The 18146-nt window shown below is 40.2% G+C and overlaps 3 protein-coding genes across 4 annotated transcripts; 2 read left to right on the top strand and 1 right to left on the bottom strand.

Annotated features, from left to right (window-relative positions):
- Window positions 1–809: 809 nt before the first annotated feature.
- Window positions 810–13351, top strand: xrra1 (X-ray radiation resistance associated 1; the record flags this gene model as incomplete). Its single annotated transcript, XM_084141025.1, has 17 exons — window positions 810–951; window positions 8499–8677; window positions 8855–8926; window positions 9075–9147; window positions 9266–9363; window positions 9568–9716; window positions 10116–10217; window positions 10373–10551; window positions 10639–10691; window positions 10812–10934; window positions 11015–11108; window positions 11698–11816; window positions 12031–12330; window positions 12446–12611; window positions 12727–12842; window positions 12990–13095; window positions 13197–13351. The coding sequence occupies 17 exons, from the start codon at window positions 810–812 to the stop codon at window positions 13349–13351; spliced, it is 2226 nt and encodes a 741-aa protein (XP_083997151.1).
- On the bottom strand, window positions 5009–7691 carry LOC311100201 (sialidase-3-like). Its single transcript, XM_084141007.1, has 3 exons — window positions 7535–7691; window positions 7077–7325; window positions 5009–6937 (listed from the first exon to the last, which is right to left on the bottom strand). The coding sequence occupies exons 2-3, from the start codon at window positions 7305–7307 to the stop codon at window positions 5942–5944; spliced, it is 1227 nt and encodes a 408-aa protein (XP_083997133.1). The 5' UTR covers window positions 7308–7325; window positions 7535–7691; the 3' UTR covers window positions 5009–5941.
- Window positions 13352–13902: 551 nt separating the features above from the next.
- Window positions 13903–17661, top strand: LOC311100198 (DNA polymerase delta subunit 3-like). 2 transcript variants are annotated; one of them, XM_084141003.1, is made up of 12 exons: window positions 13903–14032; window positions 14369–14424; window positions 14536–14635; window positions 14809–14848; window positions 14968–15100; window positions 15208–15463; window positions 15581–15653; window positions 15742–15892; window positions 16331–16434; window positions 16551–16651; window positions 16790–16868; window positions 17082–17661. In XM_084141003.1, the coding sequence occupies exons 1-12, from the start codon at window positions 13976–13978 to the stop codon at window positions 17282–17284; spliced, it is 1353 nt and encodes a 450-aa protein (XP_083997129.1). In that variant the 5' UTR covers window positions 13903–13975; the 3' UTR covers window positions 17285–17661. The 2 variants fall into 2 exon arrangements, with proteins under 2 accessions (XP_083997129.1, XP_083997130.1); XM_084141004.1 differs by having other exon boundaries at window positions 13912–14032; window positions 16334–16434.
- Window positions 17662–18146: the final 485 nt, after the last annotated feature.

Genomic DNA, 18146 nt, shown 5'->3' with positions numbered 1-18146 from the left:
ATGTAGTTGCTCCATTGTTTGTTTTGGTTGGTGGCCCTGGCCCACTCTTTGATTGTATGCACATTACGAAGTGTGGCTCTGACTCTGGTAGACTGTAGCCAGCACTCCAATCCGCTAGGTGGCAACACGGCTGCTTATCTACTACTAACCAAATACCGGCGGGTACTGCAGAAGTTGTTCAGCGGTGGACGAGATCAGGAAGAGATGGGTGAAACATCCTCGGATGAGAATGAATTTGATGACTGGTTTATCGAGTCTTTGAAAATGTAAGTACGAGTTATTTTGTGAAAGTGAGTTGAGACTTAGATTATATATTTTAGTTGAATAAATCATGCTTCACATAACATGTTTCTGTGGGAAAACAACAGGGGTACATTCACAGGCGTAACGTTTTAGGACATTGCAGATAGGACTAGATTATAGAACAGAATCAATTTGCTGCTTTGCTTATTAAGTGAATATGTGCTGCACCTGCTCTAAACCAAGTTCCCCTACACCTCTCTTTCAGATACAATAATATTCATGAGTATCAACTTGAACATCCTACAAGAGTAATTGAATGGACAGCAGAAAAAAGTAGCTTTATTTATAATTGTCCGATGTTACAAGGCTAGTGTACATTTTGATTATAACCAACCAACCACATTGATTGTGTTTCAATGCCTTTTTGTCTTTACCCGACAGCTATCTGTGTCGCAGGTTACAGTTTATCTAAAAATGAAATTTTAGAGCTGCTTTTGCCTCTGAAACTCTTCGCTGATGACAATCAGGTAATGGATTGAAATGATAAATGCTTCAAGATATCAGTGATGTATTGGAATGTCAATGACTGCCAATGTGTCTGTCTATTCAATGTGTGCAGGGTCTTTGTGCAGAGCGAGATTTCAAAGTGGTCCATGGAGGTTTCTCAGATGGTGCCGTTCATTGCCTTAAACACATTCCAGGAACAAGGTAGATATATCATATTAGCCATTGCAAATGTAACTTCCTTTTGCTGTCAAGAACTTTCATCTTCTTACAGTTTTTCTCAATCGTGTACAAGCAATTTTGGGATCTGTGTTGAAACGCATCTACAGCAGAACAGCAATGACCAAATGCTAAAATATACAGAACTTCTGATCATTTCCTCTCCTTTGAACCTCACTTGCATATCTTAATCCACCTTTTGCAGAACTTTAAATAGAAAATGTCATTAGTGAATACAAACCACTGTTAAGTGTTTTGTTCACAGAATATTAACACATTGTTTTAATCAGAAGAGAAATTTGTGCAATTGTGTTCACTGTTTCCAGCAATCAGTAAAGACTACTGCACAACATTTTTAATCATCCCATCAGGTTCATACCATGTACAATATAGGGAAAGACCTAGGCAATAGGAACTGTCTCTTTTTTTAATGATTTTGTACAATATTGTGGACATGCAGAGAATGTAGTTGGGGTACTTCTAAGTAAATTGGGGTACTTGTAAGTCATCATCTCGAACATTGTCACCTTCCATTAGGCTATAGAGCTTCGCTTTGGTTTGGATTGAGGCCTATACATTCATATCAGTTGTGTTCCTCCATTGGAATCACCTTTCCTTATTTCTATTGTGGATCGTGTTTCTGTGAGCCAATGAAAAGTCTACAAAACTATGAGCAAACCAGCATTCGGAAAGTATTCAGACCCCTTCACTTTTTCCGCATTGTTACGTTACAGCCTTATTCTAAAATCGATTAAATTGTTTTTTCCCCCTCATCAATCTACACACAATACCCCGTAATGACAAAGCAAAAACAGGTTTAGACATTTGTGCAAATGTATTAAAAATAAAAAACAGATATCACATTTACATAAGTATTCACACCCTTTACTCAGTACTTTGTTAAAGCTTTGCTCCGTTCATCTTTCCCTCGATCCTGACTAGTCTCCCAACCCCACAGTATGATGCTGCCATCACCATGCTTTACCGTAGGGATGGTATTGGCCAGGTGATGAGCGGTGCCTGGTTTCCTCCAGCTGTGATGCTTGGCATTCAGGCCAAAGAGTTCAATATTGGTTTCATCAGACCAGATAATCTTGTTGCTCATGGTCTGAGAGTCCTTTATGTGCCTTTTGGCAAACTCCAAGCAGGCTGTCGTGTCTATTACTGAGGAGTGGCTTCCGTCTTGCCACTCTACCATAAAGGCCTGATTGGTCGATTGCTGCAGAGATGGTTGTCCTTCTGGAAGGTTCTCCCATCTCCACAGAGGAACTCTGGAGCTCTGTCAGAGTGACCATCGGGTTCTTGGTCACCTCCCTGACCAAGGCCCTTCTCCCCCGATTGCTCAGTTTGGCCGGGCGGCCAGCTCTAGGGAAGAGTCTTGGTGGTTCCAAACTTCTTCCATTTAAGAATGATGGAGGCCACTGTGTTCTTGGGGAACTTCAATGCTGCATAATTATTTTGGTACCTTTCCCCAGGTTTGTGCCTCGACACAATCCTGTCTCGGAGCTCTACGGACAATTCCTTCAACCTCATGGCTTGGTTTTTGCTCTGACATGCACTGTCAACTGTGGGACCTTATATAGACAGGTGTGTGCCTTTCCAAATCATGTCCAATCAATTGAATTTACCACAGGTGGACTCCAATCAAGTTGTAGAATGATGATCAATGGAAACAGGATGCACCTGAGCTCAATTTCGAGTCTCATAGCAAAGGGTCTGAATACTTATGTAAATAAGGTATTTCAGTTTTTTTTATTTTTAATACATTTTCAAACATTTCTAAACCTGTTCTTGCTTTGTCATTATGGGGTATTGTGTGTAGATTGATGAGGAAAATTTTTAATTTAATCAATTTTAGAATAAGGCTGTAATGTAACAAAATGTGGATAAAGAGAGGAGATCTCGAATACAATGTGCTTATTTTTTATTTTATTTTTGATCAGGAATAATATTTGATTTGATGTGTATGGAATTGTTTGCTGAAATATGCATAATTACCCATAATTCTGCACCTTTGGATAGTTGTACTTCCAATTTTGATCATCATGATTTAGTGACTACAAAGTAAATCTATTGATGTACTGGGCTTTTTAAAATACAGATTCACTTTCTGTTTTGTCTGCTTGGACTCAAGCGATAAGTATGGTTGCATTTGTCTTTTTGCAGGCAGTCTTTTTTTTAAATGAATGTATTTGCTATTATGACGGTATAATATAGTTTTGATGAATGTATTTATATTTTAGGAAGGCAATTACATTTTGAAAACGCATTTACTGTTTTGCAAAAGGCCACAGAGTTCTGTGTCTTTTGCTAAACAGAATCGACAACATTGTTCCGAAAAATGCTTGTACGCGATTTGAGAAACCATAAATGGTTACTTTCTTGTTAAGATGTGTCGTTACCAATGATGGCTTCAGCTCCAAGCTCCTGGTGTGGGACTTAGGAGGAGATGATTGTGGTGAGTAAACCTACACCTAGTGTAATGAGACTGAAGTTCGTATCTACTCTCCACTTTTTACTGTAGCTACATCCACTAGGCATGGATGATTTATAACCTGATTAGGCCACAGTACGAATTGGTCTTGCCCACATTGAAACCACATTTCTGTTACGTGATTTGTTTTCAAATGATAGATGTCATAAAGAGGACTGGAGACATACAACCAAAGAGTGCATCATCAGATAAAGGTGTCAAGATAGCCTCCGGATTAACTGGAAACCCCTGCATTCTTCATGGCTCTCAGATCAGCGATATTCAACTGACTGAGCTGACGTCAGGGAAACCACTCTACTCTGTAGGTAATAACCTGTTTTATACACACTGTAGCCTTTTTGGATTGTGTCAAACTATAATTTCCTCTACAGTATAATATTGGGTATAGAAACACATGAATAACAGTTTTCTTCTATCGTAGAAACAGACACTCCAGAAGCACTGAGCTCCCTGCAGTTTGTGAGTGGCAGTGTATTTCTCGCTTGTGCCTGCAATGGTGACCTGTATGTGGGGGACACACGGAAGCATTCAGCTCCTCAGCAAACCCCAGCTGGAGGGAGAGAGGGAGGCCACTGGTGTATGGGTGTTAAGACAGACCTGTCCTCATCAGACCCATCCTCCTGTAGTGTAGCACGGCTCTCCTCCTCCTGCCAAGTGGTTGTGTCTGATCTTAGGAACCTAAGAGCCCCCATGAGTAAAGCCCAGCTTGATGTCCAGAGGAAAACTACCAGTGATAACTTCATGAATGTGACATGGGCGCCAGCTTTAGACAACTGCCTTGCTGTGTCAGGTAAGCAAAATGTCACTCTTTCATTTCTGCTTGGATTAATGAATGTCTTATGGACAGAACAAAGTTGTTCTTGCTTTTTTAGAATGGCTGTCATAATAAAGCAGTTTCCTCCATTTTCAATTGAATTTGTCTCCTCTTCTAGGTTTTGATGGAATGGTGCAAATCTACAACACTGCCTCTTGGAGACCAGAGTTGATGGAATTCCAGCCTCTTTTTATCCACCGTGGTCACATGATGTCTGAAGATCAGTTTGACACATCATCAGCTGTGGTCACCACTCATGTTTGGCATCCAAGTCGACCTAAGACTGTCCTCTCTGCTGCTGTAGACGGGTCTGTGCATGTATGGGACTGGGTCGACAAAGCCACTGCCAGCTGTTGACATTCAAACACACTTACAGCTCAATGTTAATCATTATGTAAATATGTAAGGAAAAAACATCCTCTGTAAAGCACCATTTATTGTGATGGATAAGATGATGTAAAAATGACACTGTTATTAGTAGTTATTCAATGTTATGAGTAGTTATTCTTATACTGTACACAAAGTTGCATTATGGAAGAGTTATTCTGAGTTTATACTATTATATTTTATAAGAAAGCAAGATTGTTCACTTTTGTTACATATTTTATAATAAAATTTTAATAAGTAAACTCTGATGCTAAATAAGTCAAACCCTGGCCTGGAGATAAAGGTGGAAGGCAGTTGCATCACATTATTCGCTCACAACACTGTAAATAAAAAAGCTAAACAACACCTCTTGTCAGATTTTTCAAATTTATTTTCAAAAGATAGTTCTGCATGCCATTCACAGAAATTATTAACAATATGTTTTTATGCATTTTCTGCATAGCCAAGGATGCAGGCAGGGACAGGCTTGTTCAGGTAGTTGAGACAGGACTAATATTGTAGCATCTTTTAGAGACAGGGAACACAATCTAATTTGGCACATTGGAGTTCTCAGCAAATTAAGCTGATCTGTCCTTTAGCAGAGACTTTTCAGAGTGACTCACTGTCCGTGCATTACAGAGGGTCTGAACAACAGCATAAATTATATAAATAAAAATCACAAATTACGTAGTCATAACATTCATAATGCTATGGGGAATGTTTGAACTGTCCAGACAGGAAGGATACAAAGTGCTTAAAGACAGGATTGGATAGTGTGGCTTTGGGAAGCCCATGCAGTTTGAACAGATGAGTCACAGTGGTTGACAAACAACTTCATGATAGAGGGATAGTCTGTTCATTCAACAGGGAGCAGGGTTGTGGCCTGATCATGGCCTGTAGGTGGTTGTTCTCTTCACAGTGTGCTTGGCAAGCATGAGGAACTGAAACCATGACTCAATGTAGAGGTGAAAGGAGTTACATTGCAGAACTAAGTAACAAACATATGCTGTTTAAATAGACTGTCATCCCCATGACAGCATGCATTGCAGTCCATAGTCAAACTTCATAAAATGATCACATCTACAGATTATATCACATTTAACTATGATTGCGTTTCAATGAAATTGTAGTGTAAGTTGCCTTTTCTACACAAAACTACTTTGATATAAATGATCATGTTCCATTATTTTCAGAAGCTTATTTTTCTATACTAATAAAGTATAGCGATGATAGTGCATCTACTGACCACTGAATCTGATTGGAGTTGGAGTGTAGTACTGAAATAAAACCCTAACAAAAACCTAGAAGGTATTTTCTTTTTCATCAACGGTCTGCATGACATCACTGAGTGGAAAAGACACAAAGGCGATCTGTTCAATCTCACTCTTCTCCCCACATTCCATCAGGCAAGCAAAGTGCTCAGTGTCCTCACTGTAGGCCAAGTCTGAGTAGCCACTGGGTCCACTGTGGACGATCCAGGGCCGGTCCCAACCTGACGTGTGCAGTGGGGAACGGTTCAAATACACTCCCAAGTCTTTCCTCTTCCTCTTATTGGTCGGGTGGGTGAAGAGTAGCCAGGTTTGCGTGTCTGAGGCCCGTGGTGATGATGTGGTGCCACCCATGCCCTCTTCACCTTGCTCAGGGGCAGGGAAGCCAATCACACTACCTTGGCAACCACCATGGCACGGCTCCACTAACCTCGGAGCCAAGCGAGGTTTGTCATAGTAAACCCCACTGCTCTCACTCAGAGCCTCCACTCTGTGGCCTCTATGGCGGGCGTTGCAGTACAGGTGACTCCTGCCCTCGTGGTCTATGATCTCTGCCATCTCACATTCACAGGACTTTCTTTGAAGCATCCTGCCCATTTGCCATGTCTGACCGAAGTCGTCACTGTATATTGAGAGAGCGTGAGGCTGTACCATGAAGGGGAAAGGGAAGGAGAAGCATTTGAAGTGGATATAATAGGCATAGGCCGGAATGATCAATCTTCCACTCTCCATTTGAATGCCATGGCCTGGTCCCACAGCAAATGTAGCCCACCTTCTGACCGTTTTGCCAATCACACTCTCTGTCAAGTCCTTCGTCTGGCTCCAGCTCTGGCCCTCATCATTACTTGTGATGTAACACAGGTGGGCCTTATTCTTGCCTGTCCAGATCTGATGGTGCTCTGAAGTGTTCCCTAAAATGCAGATGAAAAACAGGAATAGAGTCTTGGTATTCTTCTCATAAACCGGGCAGGGGTTCATGGTGCGGTGGTCTGGTAAACATGCTGATAACAGCTCCTGGGATTCTGACCACTGGGGAACAATGGAAAAGTATTTAAACAATAACGAACAAGTAGAAACTGTAAGCAGAATGTAACAACTCAATTAAACATGAAACCCTTCAACTGCGTATTGTGACTGTGATGTGTTTAGATTTGGAGGGGACATTTACCTGAGTGGATCCATTTTGTTGAGTTCCTCGCCTCATAACAATACTTTTTGTATCACCATCACTGAGGGAAGAGCGCTTTTCTGCAAAGGCAAGGAATGTCTGACTCTCTTTTAGGTAGATGAGAGCTGGAATTCTGTATCTTGTCCCAGTTTGCTCCTGTTTGAACAGAGTTGTTTTTGCAGGTTGCATTTCTATTCCTTGGAAAGAACTCCTTGATGATGTATTCCCCATAGCTGAATTTGCTGGTTCCTGCAAACAGAGGGATTACTTCAAACACATATGACTAAACCACTAAATTCACTATATTTATTCCCTTGACATGAAAAGCTTATTGATTGAATCGGCTAAGCTCTTCGCACGACAGCTAGCTGACATTCAAGTAAATCAAGCTAATTATTTTACATGCAGAATGATAGTCTACTACGTCGACGTCGTAATAAGCCAAAACACATACTTACAGGAGCAGGCTTTTTAGCCTACAAATCACACCGTTGAGTCGTGAGACCCAGTTAAAACGACCATAGTTCAGCTACCTCTAAAACGATCTATTTTGATTATTTTTCCTTTCGCTGTTAAATATGGAAGCGTGTCGTGAAATAACAGCGCACGTAGCTCGTCTGGGGTGTATTCATTACGTCCTGCAACGGAAACGTTTACCGTTGAAGAACCAAACGGAGGCAAACAGAGCAAATGGAACAACACGGGAAGGGACCTATCAGAGGTGTAATCATTACGTCGATTCTGTTTGGTTCTTAAACGGTAAACGTTTTCCGCAATGAATAGCCTACACCCCTGAATTTGTCCAATAGAAACTCTCGTTTTTGTTGCAAAACGTTTCCATTTGGATAAACGTGTCTGTTGCAACAGATTAGACGTTTGGCAACAGAATTGTCGTAATGAATACACCCCTGTTGTGTGAAGTCAGTGGCGGCAAAAGAGACCAAGATATTCTATACCGCCAACAGCTGGCGGGAATGTAGTCAGACTTGTTGACGTGTTGCTAGGATACAGGAGTCTTGACTGATACAATGTTTCTTCAAGTTCGCACATCATGATGGTTGGCTGGTTATGGTTATGGTAGAAGAGGTCAAATTGGCCTGTAAATTGTGTAAATAATCTGGACAGCTCGCAACAAACAGGTATTTGCTGTAGATGTAACAGTGGACGTTAATGGCTGCAGCCGGACTCTACAAATTAGATGTGGGAGACAGTTACCCCGCCAATTGTTTTCCCATCCGACCATTCTTTCATCAACGAAAAGAAGGTATGAATTCACCACTCTCCACCAACAATATTATTCACTGTTCGCTGTAGTCTTATCACTTCACTGATAGGCCTATTGAATGGCATTTGATTCATCTATCCAAGACTGTCTGTAATAAAATAATTCTGCATTGTGCTTGCTTTCTTGTGATTCTTTAGGGGCGGGTCACTGGCTGGTTGCTCACAGAAATGCAGTGGAACATAAATACAAGAATGCACAAACTAAGAAATCAGAGGGACACAGTTTTGCCTCAAACTCAATTGTGTCTGAGTGCACACGGGTTGACAAGTCTGGGACATCAGATATTCCTGGCTATACATTGGATGCTCATCTCCTGGTAAGCAAAGAACACATTTGGTTTACAACTCTTTTTCATTTGAGAAAAAACCGCAAACCCATGCCAGGAAGCTGATGACAAAGTAACAATGAACAATGTATCTATGAAATAATATATTTATTCTCATTAGTTAATAAAAAGTAACTATTTTGAGATTTGTTTCATATTGCCTTGTAGTTGTCATTGCATTGTGTGGACAAGCCATCTGACCTGTGCTCTGTTGACATCAGTGAGCAGAGATTGCATTTGGTAAGCTTTGCTCTTTGAGAGATTAACTGAATTTAGTGTTGGATTAATTCAAACAGTCTTAGCATTCCAAGGGGAGAGAGTTTATAGGTAGACACATAGCTTCATTAAGTTCAGTCATGTTTGAAGTTTTTCTCTCTTCCTTCAACAGATCAATACAGAAGATTTACTAGATTTTGAGAACGTTGCTTATGTCAACGCATCTGACAACAGTCTTACCATAGGTATCATATCATGTCATTATGTTTAAAAAAAAAACGTTTTATCATTAAACATCTTAGACATAAACGTTTATTTGAACAGAATAGAAAAGTAACAACAAAAAAATATTTTCTGTTTCAGAGCCTTTTGGTAAATTCCCCTCCCTGAGGGAACTTGAGCTATCCTTGAATGGCCTCTGCAATGTGACACTCAATGCTGAGGATTTCCCTCACCTGGAGGTAAAATTACTATGGTTCTACAATACCCTGTACTCTCATGATTAACATGTCGGCAAAGGTTTTTTGGAAAGGCAGGTAAATTCATTGTTTATGCCAGATGTTTTTTGATGTTCTAATTGAATCACTACACTGACTTGGATTGAGACGGAATTACCTTCAACTCTGCCAACTAAATTATGTTTAGCTGTATTTCATTTGACACAGGTGTTGGATTTGGCCTACAACAATCTGTCTGGTGATGACATCATGTCCATTGGTCTACTTCCCTGTCTGAAAGTCCTTCATCTCACCGGGAATCAGCTTCAGGCTCTTCCCCCCAACCTGGCAGCCCCTCGCCATGGCCCCTCACAGCGGTAAGTTTATGTTACTGGAATCAAATCATTTTTATTGTAAATAGTCAACTTTTTACTGTGGGTATGTGCAGTTTTCTGGTTTAGTTCACCCAGTCATTGATTAAACATTCCTACTCAACAGGGTTTAACCACAGGAATGAAATTAGTGGCTTCCTGATGTGCAAGTGTTCAGAAATGTGGCTCTTGTGAATTGTTATCTGGTTAAAGTTTATGGTGTAGTACCCTACATGCCATTGGGTGGCAGTATAGAATGACAAAGAAGAGAGATTTACATTATGTCTTGTCATACACTTTTGCACGGAATACCTGCAAACAGTGATGGACAATACACACTTAAGTAATTTTATGAAAACTATAAGTATATGGAATAATAAACTCATATTTACTCCTACTGAATAGGGCAAAGGATAATGGCATGCGATTTCAAACTCTTGAAGTGCTGATGCTAGATGACAATAAGCTGTCCTCTGGTGTCTTCAGCAGCCTTGCCAACCTGAAAAGGTCAGTCATTGTTTAAAAACTTAGTACTAGTACTGTCCACAGTATGTTAAATTAAGAAAATAGCCCAATACATTACAGTGCATAATACACACCTACCTGTATACCTACTGTATCTATCTGTAAACTGCCATGGTAATATGTCATGTCCATTTTAGACTACAGCATTTAAACCTGCAGGGGAATCACATCTCAGAGGTACCAGAGGTGTTGCAGAGGAACCTGCAACAGAAGGGATATTTGCAACACCAGCAGGTGTTTCACAAACAAAATAGTGACGGACAGGACCTCGGGAATCACTGTGTCTCTGAGGGGTTAGAGACTGAATACATGAATGGTTGGTATGCTATATTTTCAAAATAACGTAGCTGGCTTGTACACTTCTTTGGACAATATTCATTTGTTTACTATATCTTAAATCTAGCCCTCTCCGATGTTCCGAAACACCTGCATGAACATGTCAAGAACAGTTCAGAGGTACAAAGTTGTTATGGTGATTTTTTATCACTTCTTTGTGCTTTTATTACTTCTCCATGCTCTATAACACTAACACTTGCAACTTGTTGCTCTTTTTTCTGCGTGTTCTTTCTCCTATAGGATGAGTGTGGTCAATCCAAAAACTATAACCCCATTCACATATCCCTTGACACTGAGGAATTTTCTGGAGCATACAGTTTGCCACTACCAGAGCTTTGTTTCCTCAATCTGGCTGACAATAAGGTCTGTATATTGTCTGGATATATTTGGGAAGACTATACTGTGAGTCAGTGAAGTCACTTGTGTCTCATTATTGCCTCCAGATTGTTGAGGAAGAAGCGCTGTTGTCTGTGGCCCTGTTTCCTATGCTCAGTGAGATTGTTATTCACTCCAACCCACTGACCACACAGAGAAGTGGTATGTTGACTCTCTGTACTTATGTGAAGCCTTTATTAGATATAAATTTGCGCTTTTGTTAAATAATCTATTTAAGTATGAACACATACATTTTATTAAAGGTCTACTGCAGACGTTTGTATCTCAATATCAAATCATTCTGTGTAACAATTAAGTACCTTGCTGTGATTGTTTTCATTTAATATAGTAAAAAATATTTTAAAAAATAGCTTCTTAGCAAAGAGCAATTTCTCAAGAAAAAATTTAGCTAGGACTGTCTGGGAGTGGTCTGAGTGGGGAGGGGAACACTGAAAACTAGCTGTTGGCAGAGAGATTTGGAACTCTCTTTCTTATTGGCTAATTTACCGCCTGGTGATGTCACCAGGAAGGCCAATACTCCATCCCACCAAAACAGGCTGAAGTTTCAGGCGGTCTTTTCAAACAGCTGGTACACTAAAAGGGCATTTCTCATAATTTTCACAATTTCACAGTATTGTTCCTAACTCATAGTGTAGAAATATATATAAAACACAGGAAAATCATTTATTTTGACTGAACTGGGCCTTTATCTTAAAAATGTTTGCTTATCATTAATTGTATTTCCATCCAGGTGACCCACCACTGCTGACATACTTCCTCCAGGAAAGGTTGGGTATTAGAATTAGGCGCAAGAAGACATCAGAAGTTGTGAAGCCCCCTTTGATATTATGTATTGACTCAAAACGAAAGGTTTGAATGCAATATTTTTTATTCACATTTAGGCATAGCACATACTCATTCAACTAGGAAGTAAGATATAACTGCACGTTTTTGACTGCACATTCTTAGTTTTCATTTAAATATTTTTCAAACACAATGAATTTTTCATCATTCGGGTCTGACAGAGACTAACTTTTGATATTGAAACTAATTGAGGAACATTCATATTTTTCTTTTTCTTTAGGTAAAAACGAAAATTCCAAAGGTACCAAAGGTGCCTTTACTGATTCTCCTTGAAGCACCTTGTAGTCCTGCCTTACATGATCCTGTCTCTCTGGAGGAGAAGCATGTTGAAGATCACTGTACGAGTCCTCTCTCAGTAGAGAGAAAGTCAACCGAAAAGTCTGGCTGTTCCTCACACGCAATGGATAAGGAAAATAGACCGGAATCTATGGGAACTGCTCATAGAGTTGAGGCAATAGATGATGCAATAGAATCATCAGATGATACATTCCAACATGCAGAGTCATTCTTTGTGACCCAGGTGATTTGCATGGTCTCTTTCATGACATTCAGGAGGATAGTTATTTGCTTTGTGGTTTAACATGCCTAGGTACAGTATGGTGACATGAGTATAATAGTTCACTTGTTATTCTCAGGTGACAGATTTACATGATGAATCTGAATACCATCTGCTATCTGACGAGACAGAAGAAGTCAAAGAGATTGAGGAGAAAGATGAGTCAAATGCAATTCTAGGAAAATTCAGAGGCTTTGAATTGCTATTGGATGCCAAGCCAGATCCAGACATGGTGGAGCCTGTTGGTGAGGAGGACCCTTTTATGAATAGTTTAAGTAGAATTTTCCTACGAGTCAAAGGGATTGTGTGCAATTTCAATGCTGCACTCCCTTAAGGAATGTAATGTTATGTGTTCTACAGGACTACAACATGCTGTGAGAATGTTGGAACAAAAACTCAAGAATCTCCTCGTTTACAGAGATTCCAAACCTAATCTTGATTGCCTGCAGAAACCATATAAAGAGAAGGAGAAAAGGGTGAGCTATGTGAATAACAGTCGAAGCACATGCCTGCTAGTGAAAATGTCATATGATCTTATCTGTTACAGGTTACCTGCTTCAACCAGCTGAGTTGTGTGTCAGTCAGCCATATTTAATAATAAAACAAAAACCTTTAATTCTCAGATTGTAAATCTACCATCTCTGAGACCAAGAAAGCAGAGAGGAGAAAGAGTTGAAGAGATGCTCATACAAATAAAGGAGAGGAAAACAATCAGCAAAATCCCTCTAAGTACTAAACCTCTTTTTATCCTCATCAATAACATGGGAAGTGAATATCTATCTATTATATGTCATATTCTTTGTTGAATATGTAATCCTGTTCTTTCATAGCCAAAGTCTTAGAAGGCAAGGGCTTCTTCAAGGAAGAGTATGAAGAGGCTTTGACTTTGCTGAGGGATATGAAGAAAAGGTACAAGATGGTTCACATGAAGGCAGTGGAGCAAGCAACACGTACTGAGTGTGAGAGGACCACCAACCACAAGTAGAGAATCACAAACTTTGTTACTTTCATGAAATATGAACATTAAACAATTAACCAAACACTCTTCTTCCAAGTTATTCACGTGAAGATAATGATCAGCTACAAATTATTTCTGGGAAAACGTTCTTATTGAGTTTCTTTAGCCCATCTATTACAACTGTTATGTATAACATTATCATCATGCATTTGCTTGCCTCGATAGTCTGTTTCATTATTAAATAGCTCTGTTTCAACTTTATTTAACCTTGACAAGAAGGTGACACAGAGGATCTTGCAAATGAAGGCGCTGTCACCCAGGCTCGTGGCAGTTTTTTATTTCAGCGGGGTATTAATAAAATCTGTTTTAATAAATGAGTTGATAAAACAGTCTAATAACTATTCCACTACTGTCCATCTTTCAAGGGGCCAATGTGATATGGGGTGTCGTGTCATCACTTCAACTTTGTGTGTAATGATGATTCTGTACAAATGCAACAGACCCCGAACGCTTTATACTCTTGAACATATCACGCGCAAACACACATGACAGGAAATAAATAAAGCGCCGTCAGTGACGTCAGTATGTTCCCGCCTGAAACCGAAACTAAGGAGGCAAAACAGCTATCGAGATAGTAACATAAATTGGACAATGGATTACCTTTATTTGGATAATATTGATGAATTTGTCAACGACCAGAATAAAATCGTAAGTCACCTAGCTAACTAATCTATCTCGACCGATCCAACTAGCTGCTGGAGTCAGCTATCTGACTGTGCTGAGCCTAGCAACGCTAGATAGCTATCACTTGCCCACCTTGCTATTGAATGATGCAGTGGTTTTAAGACAGCATCAGGCCCCCAAATGTTGTGACTACACGGTCGGTTGGGGAAGCTTGGAGCTGCATTCCTTCCTAGAATATAGGAATACAGCAGATCGAGCATGCAAAGGTCTCTGGGTAAACTACATAAATTGTGTTGTATGCATCCCACATATCTCTGTTGGCAACAGAGTGTTTGCTTGTTATTGTGTGTATTCTAACAGGTGACCTACAAATGGCTGAGTCTCACTCTTGGGGTCCATGTCAACCTAGCCAAACAGTGAGTATCCAGATCCAACCTTCTAAACTGCCTTTTGAAAAATTAAAAAGGTGTTTAAACCACCAGCTGTAAATTACAACCCATGAGTCCATCATGATGTGTATATTTCAGAATGCTATATCATTACCTGGACCACAAGAGGAAAGAAAGCTCAGCTCCGCTCCATGCTACCTACCTTGTGTCTGGCAAGTTTGTCGAGAATGGTACCACGGTAAGAGAACAAGCCAAAATGCCCAATTTCATTCACAATGCCCCTACATACCTCGACATAAAGCAGTAGACCCATTTGGAAATAAAACGTTGGACATAGTATTCTTGCTTTGTTTTGGTATGTTTCAGTGTTTGTACTTAGGTCCTTTTTCAAAGCTTTTTTTTTTTTTGCAGAGTCACAAGGTGTCAGTAGTGCAAGAGGATCAGTTGGAGGGTAATTTATCAGTTCTCCTGCCTCCTTTCCTAACTGTGTTTGATGTGTTGTTTCTTTGTCATCAAGATGAATAAGTGCTGTGAATGTGTTAACAAAATGGAATCTGTCATGTGTTGTAGATGTGAAGTCGAAGCTGAGCCTGACCGTCAGTGTACACGTGTACAGTGTTCAGAAGGCTGTGCTGAAAGACAGTGGTCCCCTGTACGGTGCTGATTATGATGCTGTGAAAGAGAACCTAAGGAACTGCAGCAGGTACATCCGTCTTCAAACTTGATTCAATCAAAATAATAGATTGAGAAATTGCTGTTAAATATTACGTTTGGTGGCCTATTTATCAGAACATACCAATGTATTTGCAGGTACAGTGCCATTCGCTGTGCAGATGCAGTACCCATGTCCTCAGCAGAGGTGCAGCAGGCTCATGAGATCGCACAGGCCCCACCACCAGAGACGGAGCACACCAAATCTGGCATCAATGGTCATTCTAGTATGTCCTCTAAACCCACCTCCAAGCAGCCCAAAGGCATTATGGGAATGTTTGCAAACAAGAATGTCTCCAAGAATCAAGAGTCTAGCAAAGAGAAAACATTGGCGCAGAAAGAGGATGCACCTGTGGTATGTGTTAGTGTTTCTATGCTCTGTAAATGGCATGTGATGTTCATTTCATCCAGTGCTCAGAATTGCAACCCATAATGCTATACCTTGTGATGTCACATTTATTTGATATTGTAGGTTGAGACCTCCAAAACTAAACCAGCTGCAAAGACACATCCTATGAGTAACTTCTTTGGGAATCAAGCAACCAGTGAGTTTTTCAACAATCCCATATCAAATATGGGGATATCGTTCTATAATTTAACATCTCTAAGATAAATCCTGTATGTCCGCCACAGAAAAACCGGACAAATCCATCAAGGAAGAGGTAGAAGCAGCCCAGATGTCCTCTTCAGTGGATGAGAAACCCTCAAGCCCAGTCCCTAAAGCAGAGTCTCCTGTCAAGGAGGAACTACCAAAAGGTGCTGTAGTTGAGAAAGATATTAGAAGGTGTGTATTATTAAATCTTGTAGGAGTCCTTGTGTCATAATTACAAGTACCATGGGTACTGAAGTGATTATAAGAGGAAGTATTTGTTAGACACTGAAGTTGTATAGTATATTAGAACCAGTGATGGAACTGTGATTTTGGTCACCGGCCAGACGGGCTAGTAGACTGTGATTTTTACTAGGCCGGGTATTATTTGGATCCAAAATCTGTGCCGAGCGATACTTGGAGAGAAGAAAAAAAATGTCACTGGCCACCGGGCTAGTTTATGACATTTTCTACTAGCCCAGTCTGAAAAGTACTAGCCTTGGGATAGCGGGCTAGCTTAACTTCATCCCTGCTCAGAACCAACATCTCGCAGAAACCTTGTCGTCTTGGTGAACGGTGAGTGTTTTGAATGGCAGTTCCAGAATATGCTTTAACAGAATATTTTCCTTTCAGTAGTAAGACCAAGCGTCTTGAACATTCCGATAGTGAAGAGGAGAAGAAGAAGGAGAAGAAGCGACGGAGGATAAAGAAGGCCCAGCCAGAGAGTAGTGATGAGGGTAAGATGAGCTGTAAAGGGAGGGCATGCTTATTGCTCAGGCTCCCCACAACATTCACACTGGACTTCAGCATTCAACTGTTTCATGATTAAAAACAGAACTATTCTATGCTACAGTTATACCAGATTCTCCTCCACGGTTGCAAGAACAGAGGGACCCATCACCAAGCCCTGTGAATCAAGTAAAGAAAGAAGCTGTTGCTGTTTCTCATTCAGATGTAAGCTTTCACATTGTATTTATTTAAGTAGTAAACTGTTGAAGTTGCAGGATATAATTAGTAAGACATTTTAAATATTTTTTTATATTTTTTATCACCAATTTGTAATGATCGTTATCTACCTATCAATCCATGCAGGAGCGTTCAGATTGTAAGTGGAGGAAGAGGAGACGCGTCTTGAAATCGCGCACCTTTTTGGATGACGAGGGATGCATTGGTAAATTATTGAATTCTTTTTTGTTTTGTTTCTATTCAACTTTTCTTGTAAACATTTTGCTAAAGTCTAATGCCTCTGACATGCACATGAAGCCTGTTTCTTCTCCCCGAAGTTAGTCTATTGTTTATATGTTAAAGCTAAGATGTCAGATAGGCTGATCAATGTCTTAATGATGTCTGATCGCAAAACCATTTTAAACTGTCTACCTTCCAGTGACTGAGAAAGGCTATGAGAGTGAATCCTACTCTGAGACGGAGGACGACTTTAAGGCAAGTAAACCAGCCCAGAAGAATCCAACCCCACCAAAACCATCAACTGGCAAGAAACAGGAGGAGAAGAGAAGTAAGAAAGTTGCTGCAGCTGCTAATAAATCAACTAAGCAGGCTTCTATTATGGGATTCTTCCAAAAGAAATGACAGAAGCCATACTCTCATTGTACTGAGCACTGAGAAGATTAACATCCATTTTGAGGGACTTGAGGGCCAGATGGAGAGAATTTAGACTGACGCACATTATCAAATGCTCCGGAGGATGGATGTAGTTACTTCGCTGGCAACATTTGGAAGAATGCTGTAATCTACTATTCTGCAAGTGTTGAAGGGTTCATACTGTGGGGAACCAGAACAGATTCTGAACAGCTGCAGTGTGGCATGCTCTTACCTGCCTCTTTCACTAGTGCTTTTCCTTTGGTCCTTGTGAAAAAAGTCTGTCAGAATATTATTATTTTTTATGGTAGAAAATTAACTTGAATGTTTAATCTGCATATTCATTAAAGATACAGTATTTTCATATATTTACTTGTGTTCTCTACAGTATATTAAAGCCAAGTTGAAAAGTGTTCAATATTCACAAAATACAGTATGATCAATCACAGAAGTGGTTTGTGTAGAAAATTGTGGTGGCATTTTAAATGCATCTTATCTTTGAGTAATAGGTTTGCTTCCTATTGTTTTGACATGCATGAGATCACTCGGGCACGATCAGGCGCTCAGGTTACGTTTGATACACAATGGTCTGCCTTTGGCAGGGCTTAACTCTGGAAGCACATTTTGGAATCAACTGTCTGATCCAGTGCCACAGCCGTGTTATTGCTTGCCGCATGGCTTGCAACGTCCCTTGATGCAGGATAGTACCCGGTCCCTTTGACAGGCTTATCAATTGAAACTGGCTCTCTGAAATTCACAGGACAAGATGAAACGACATTCATGTGCTTTGGGAATGTATGTTTGGATTAATTTAATCAATCAACAGTAACCAAATCTGAACTGACCCCAATCT

Source organism: Coregonus lavaretus (genome assembly GCF_964263955.1).
Source record: "Coregonus lavaretus genome assembly, chromosome: 24".
NCBI lineage: Eukaryota > Metazoa > Chordata > Actinopteri > Salmoniformes > Salmonidae > Coregonus > Coregonus lavaretus.
Note: the sequence above shows the minus strand (reverse complement) of the source record. Positions and strands in the feature narration are given on the sequence as shown.

Bases quoted from the DNA above. Each gene is read 5' to 3' on its own strand.
- LOC311100201 (XM_084141007.1), bottom strand. From the start codon at position 7,307: ATGGGGAATACATCATCAAGGAGTTCTTTCCAAGGAATAGAAATGCAA. The intron at 6,938-7,076 runs GTAAATGTCCCC...ATTGTTCCCCAG, and splicing joins AACAAAATGGATCCACTCAG to TGGTCAGAATCCCAGGAGCT.
- LOC311100198 (XM_084141003.1), top strand. From the start codon at position 13,976: ATGGATTACCTTTATTTGGATAATATTGATGAATTTGTCAACGACCAG. The intron at 14,849-14,967 runs GTAATTTATCAG...CATGTGTTGTAG, and splicing joins GCAAGAGGATCAGTTGGAGG to ATGTGAAGTCGAAGCTGAGC. The intron at 16,869-17,081 runs GTAAATTATTGA...TCTACCTTCCAG, and splicing joins GGATGACGAGGGATGCATTG to TGACTGAGAAAGGCTATGAG.